Source organism: Phytophthora infestans, genomic scaffold (assembly GCF_000142945.1).
Source record: "Phytophthora infestans T30-4 supercont1.44 genomic scaffold, whole genome shotgun sequence".
Taxonomy (NCBI): Eukaryota; Oomycota; class Peronosporomycetes; order Peronosporales; family Peronosporaceae; genus Phytophthora; species Phytophthora infestans.
In genome coordinates this window covers 161,628-167,048 of record NW_003303715.1, presented here as the reverse complement: position 1 = coordinate 167,048, position 5,421 = coordinate 161,628, and the positions used below count along the sequence as shown (strand labels likewise).

Here is a 5,421-nt window from a genome sequence, read left to right as displayed (position 1 = left end):
TTCGTCAAGTTCCAGACGATCTCGACCTTAAGTGGCTAGCAGGATCGATTGTCATCATCGAATACAGTCAACTGCAGGTCGTTCCCCAAGCTCTATTACGCGTTATGCCATCCTATTTTTCACTCACCGGCAATCCCATCAGCGAACTTCCACCTGAGATTTTTGAGATTGAAGGGTTGACAGACCTGGGTATCGGCGATACAAATTATTGAGAGCTTTCTCAGAATGTGACTCAACTCTCACCAGCACTCTCGTCAATCTACGTAATAGGTACACGGATATCGCTCTTTTGGTCGTGGGTGGATGACATTCTCGGGCGGGACAGTATTCGAAGCATACCACGAGCGATCTATGCAGGAAACACAATTTATTGTGACGATTTGTAGAGGATTTCGACGAAGTTAACCAGTTCTTTTAGTACTGTAACAAGTTCTGATTATTCTCTACAACTTATGGATCCAGCGGAGGCAGGTTTTGAGGGGAGTATCTGGTCGTTTGTGGACTGTAATCCTGCCATAAGTGGACTCAGTGGACCTCTATACCCCCTAGCAGCGGAGGACAAGCAGAATGCACTCCACAGTTGAACACCGGAGATACCATTTTGCACTTTGCATAACAGTTTTCATTTTATCCTTTTAAAGCAAAAGGCTTATTGAGGGAGACTTCTGTTCTGTACGAGCAAGGCTAATTTCTTGCACTAAAGTCCTACGTACCGGAATCGACGAAAAAAATGCAATACCGCGACCAAAAATCTAATACGACAAAAACCATGTGGATGACACCCCGCCCCAAGGAATAAGTCATTTTTTTAATTTTCACTATTATCGCCTTCCTCTTCTACTGTATCATAGTATTTTTGAGCTCGTCTCGTACCTCAACGACGAACACTTGGTTTCCACACCTAAATAGGACAGATACAAAAAATATATATAAAGAAATAGAAATAAAATTCTATTTCAACAAACCTCATTTATCCATTCGAGCATCCACTCTTCGTCACAATACGCATTCTTTTGAGCTGTGAGAATAGCTCCCTTGCGATAATAGTGGTTACCAATCAACTCCTGGTGGGGTGGTCCGCTTCACGCGCCCGAAAAAACGACGAGCGCCAAAAGCTTCTTCCCAAATACCGAAGCACGAAATGAATATTTATGCCTTTTTACCTTTTTACGATTTACTTGGGGTGATAATTTTACAGCGTTGCATTATTTTTTCGTCGATTCCGGTAAGCTATGTTGCGTGTAGAAAGCAATCTCTCAAAACATACCGGTTTTCTACAACCGGTGTAAAAAGTACCTTCAGGTCAAAACCGTAAAAACGGCGGAAGGCGTAAAATCTCGCACAAGATACTCCTGTCCATTTGAAACCGTCGCTTTGCTTAAGAAAAGGCGCGCTTTAACTGGGACACTGTTTTGATGCCAAACAGATTAATTTTGCAGACTTTTTACGGACACTGGTTGCAAAAACTTGATCGGTTGCAAAAATACCGTACATTCCGGTACACGATGTAAGCTAATCCTGGGACGTTGTACAGTACAGAAGTCCCTCAAAGTAAGCGTAGGGGGACCGAGACACGATCTTAGAGGGTGATAAACAGATGTTTAAAAAGTACTGATATTTAGTTAAGAAGCGAGGCGATCTTGCTCCTGTCACAGAATGCCTGCGTGCCGCTAGCAGTTCTGAATGGTTTTGGGTGAGATCTCGTCGTAGGCCACCTTACTCCAACAAAGAGCGGTGTAGATATCTAGAGCCAGTGTCAGCCGATGTTTGGGGTCTTTGCGTCCAGAGAACACCTTCCTCTGCGTGAGAGTGTACTTAGCCTCGCTCCGAAAGAAGAACGAGGTCTCATCCATGTTGCAGATCTCGGACCGGGCGTACGAATCCGTCAGCTTTCCTAGTTTCACACGTCCGGCTTCAGCTGCCTCTTGGTCAACTGACGCAGCTTCGCCGTGCTTCCGCTTCTTGGAGATTCCGTGACGCTCTTGCAATCTATACAGCCAGCCCTTAGAGAGCTTCAACGTGGTGTTCTCGCCATACACGTTCACGCGAAGAGCAATGGCCTTTATTACCTTGCCTGTGATAGCCTCCACCTTGCCGTCCATTGCCTTAAAGACCTTCATAATGCGAGCGTCCGTCTCCTGGATTTGGGGGCTGACGAGCTGCATGCGCTCTAGCTGACAGGGCTCTATAGCGGCCCACTTAGACTCCCCAGCGATAACATTGCGAGCGGCATCGCGTGAAAGAGATTTTTCCAGCTTGAACGCACGGGTTGCCCACGCTGCGAGCTGTGTTGGACAGTTTTCCTTTGGCGCGCATATCCTTCGCATACTTGCACATGAAACAGTTTTACTTATGAGAGCCCCGGGGTCCCGCCTATTGTTTCACATAGCGATCTTCTGCTCCATATTAAGGCGGATCCGGCGCGGCATGGGGCTGGCGGTCATGGTCGCTTGGAAGAGTGATAGTGAGCATGGAGGGAGGCGTACGAAGCGGGAGCATGAGTTACCTCGTACATTTAATCCCCATTTTCAGTCTTTCAATGGTTTAGTTAGCGAAGAGACCGGACCGGTCTGAAAATGATGGAGATCTTTCCCGCCGACTGCAGTTCATCCAAAATCAGTGCATTTTTGTGATTGGCCAGTTGAACCTGTATGTACCGTAGCAGATATGGCGGGGTATTACGTAAGTAGGTGACGCTTACTTTGAGGGACTTCTGTATTACGTTTAAACGATACCGTAATCCACAGCTCGTGTTTAGCTCAGGCGTAAACTCTGAACCTGTTTACTGTACTATCATACACTGTTCTTCACCCATGCGATTTCTCACTTCGCATTTTTCCTTCTACCAAACAAAACCAACCACTAGGAGCACCTATTGTCGATGCGGACCGACTACCCGATGCTGCTAGCAGCGGCCATTGTGTTTTTACACATCCCTGCCTCGACGATGCCTGCGGCTGAAGCGAGGCAAACAGCAGCGAATATTATGTACCCAGTTCTCGATGGAGAACAGAACGTCCTTGGCAAGCGATCCCTAAGAACCGACCACATGAGAGTTAGCAATGTTGAGGACCGAGAAGGTGATGAAGAACGAATTTTTCGCCGATTTACGGATTGGATCAAGTACATTTTTAACAAGATGAATCCGAAACAGTTACACACCTACTTGGGCTTAGATGGCCTTGGCGAAACGGCCTATCAGCACAAGAACTACCCGATCTATCTGATGAAGTCGAAAAAGTGGCGGGACAAACTATAAATCAAGAATCAACTCATGGACCGAGAAGGACATTGATGGCGGTCAGGATAAAAAAAACTTAAAGCCCAATAATTACGGTATTGGCTCACTACAATAATTGATTATTGTCGTACTGACACAGTGAAGTATTACGTTTGGGCTCCTGACTTTATCGAAGCGAAACGATGGAAACCCATCGACACGGGTAGAACCGCTTACTTCTGTAAAGTATATGTGCCAACTTGCAAGCACTAACTATCAGGAAATCGCACCTGTTCTACAGGCTTAAAAGGGTTTTGGACCCTACTGAAGCTAAATATCAATGCCTTGAAACGAAACATGAAAATGGGTTGCTTAACACATGGGCTTCCTGGATATACAGGTTGCTTGCATGGCGGGTAAGTGAAGTACATGTATGCAATGCGACGCCGTCTCCGCGGCACTTGCCGCCAAATTTGGTTGCCCCTCGTGGCTCGAAGTGTCCGCCATGCACATACTGTATATATTGCCTATAAAAACATTTCTACCAATTTTAACGATTGTTTTATACTTTGTTTTCTATTTCTCAAAATAGTGCATACATTAAACATATTGGGAGAGCTTTGGTAGTCAAATAAAGAATCAATGGTCACTTACAGAGGCTCAGTTAGAGAGGTGTGACTGTATATGGAATGTCGCTCCGTTTTATAGTTTGTACTCACGATAAAATGATACACTATTAATACTTTTGAGCCGCGATAGATCTCAAACTACTTACCTAAACTTAACGAAATGAATCACCACGTGGTTTATCTTTAAAGTAGCAACTAGGGCACCTTTGTAGTGCCAAAATGTCAGCTACACGACGCCGCCGAGTAAACATTTTTTATAGGAAAGGAACTGGTCGACTTCTTCCACAAACACGAGGCCAGCACAATCACATCGGATGACCTATTGGCTGCTCATAGACAGTGATATAAAATCTAGCCTCAAAAACTACAGCCAGCCAGTATCGACTAACAGTAACCAATGTATGGCAGCACATAATAAATATTATTTAAAACACGCAACGATATGCTGTCAAAACGCTTACATGCTGAAGCTGACATTACCAGACCCACCTATTCTAGCATCGACAGCACTCGGGCGCTACATTGAGCTTTTGTATTTACTCATCAGTATGAAAGGTATACAGAGCATGAACAAGGAATGCTAACGACGTTAATGAGAACCCAGGTCATAAAACACAAGCGCAAACGTCGCAGTTGCTTCTTTCACCAAAATGGCTACATGTAGCGATTTTCTTTAAATGACCATTTCTTTAAAATAATAGTCGATTTCGGCCGAACCATTTGGGTACCACTTAGAGAGATGTGATTGTACACACTTTAACGAGGCTATACTATACAAAATTAAGTCAAATCAAGGTAAGAGGGCGATTTTTTCGCTCTTTTAGCTGTAACGAATTCCCTCAGCTATGACATTCAGAAAGGTGTTCGCACATAACCAGAAATTGCATGTACGGTCTATCCAAAGTGTTTAAAAAACTATTGTTGTAGATTATTATCTGCAGCGGTTCGGAACATGTCGTCAAAATCATCGTCCAAACTATAATAACAGCGTAAATTCTGCTATCTCCATGTCTAAATCCCCCGATAAAAGGATTTTATTCACGATGTCATTTGCATCCTCGTACTTTTAGGTTCGATATCGTCGTGTTCTCCACCACCACGTTCAATCAAACCCATTCCTCCCTCAAATCTTCTATACAGCGTACCAAACAAAGCTCCTTATCTTTTGGCAGCACCGTGCCCTCACCTTTCGCTCGTGACTTTTTCTTTTTTCGAGTTTGGGCCGTGTTCGGCGCCAACAATGAATAAGTGTACGGCGGCTGTCATATTTAGACTGAGTAAAATCAGTATACAAATTACTCATCGATCGCTTGATGTCTCCACCCCTTTCCAAGGGGTGTAGGACCTCTAGTTTGTGCGCCGCTGTGAATAATGACACGAGGTTATTCTCACTTTACGGCCTCGGCCTCCTGGAAGTCGCGGTCGCCCTTTTGGGCGGCGGCGTTGCGTAGAAGCCATCCGATGGCAAAATGAACAGACAGAAAGACAGTCCGTACGGCTGAATGCGATCGCCAAAAAGGATGCACGGAGTCTTTCCCGCTCCGCCCCTGATGATGAAATCCTCCTAAATGT

General features: G+C 44.9%; 1 protein-coding gene across 1 annotated transcript; it reads left to right on the top strand.

Moving 5' to 3' along the window:
- Positions 1-2,899: 2,899 nt before the first annotated feature.
- Positions 2,900-3,259, top strand: PITG_16402 (secreted RxLR effector peptide protein, putative; the record flags this gene model as incomplete). Its single annotated transcript, XM_002897404.1, has 1 exon — positions 2,900-3,259. The coding sequence occupies one exon, from the start codon at positions 2,900-2,902 to the stop codon at positions 3,257-3,259; it is 360 nt and encodes a 119-aa protein (XP_002897450.1).
- Positions 3,260-5,421: the final 2,162 nt, after the last annotated feature.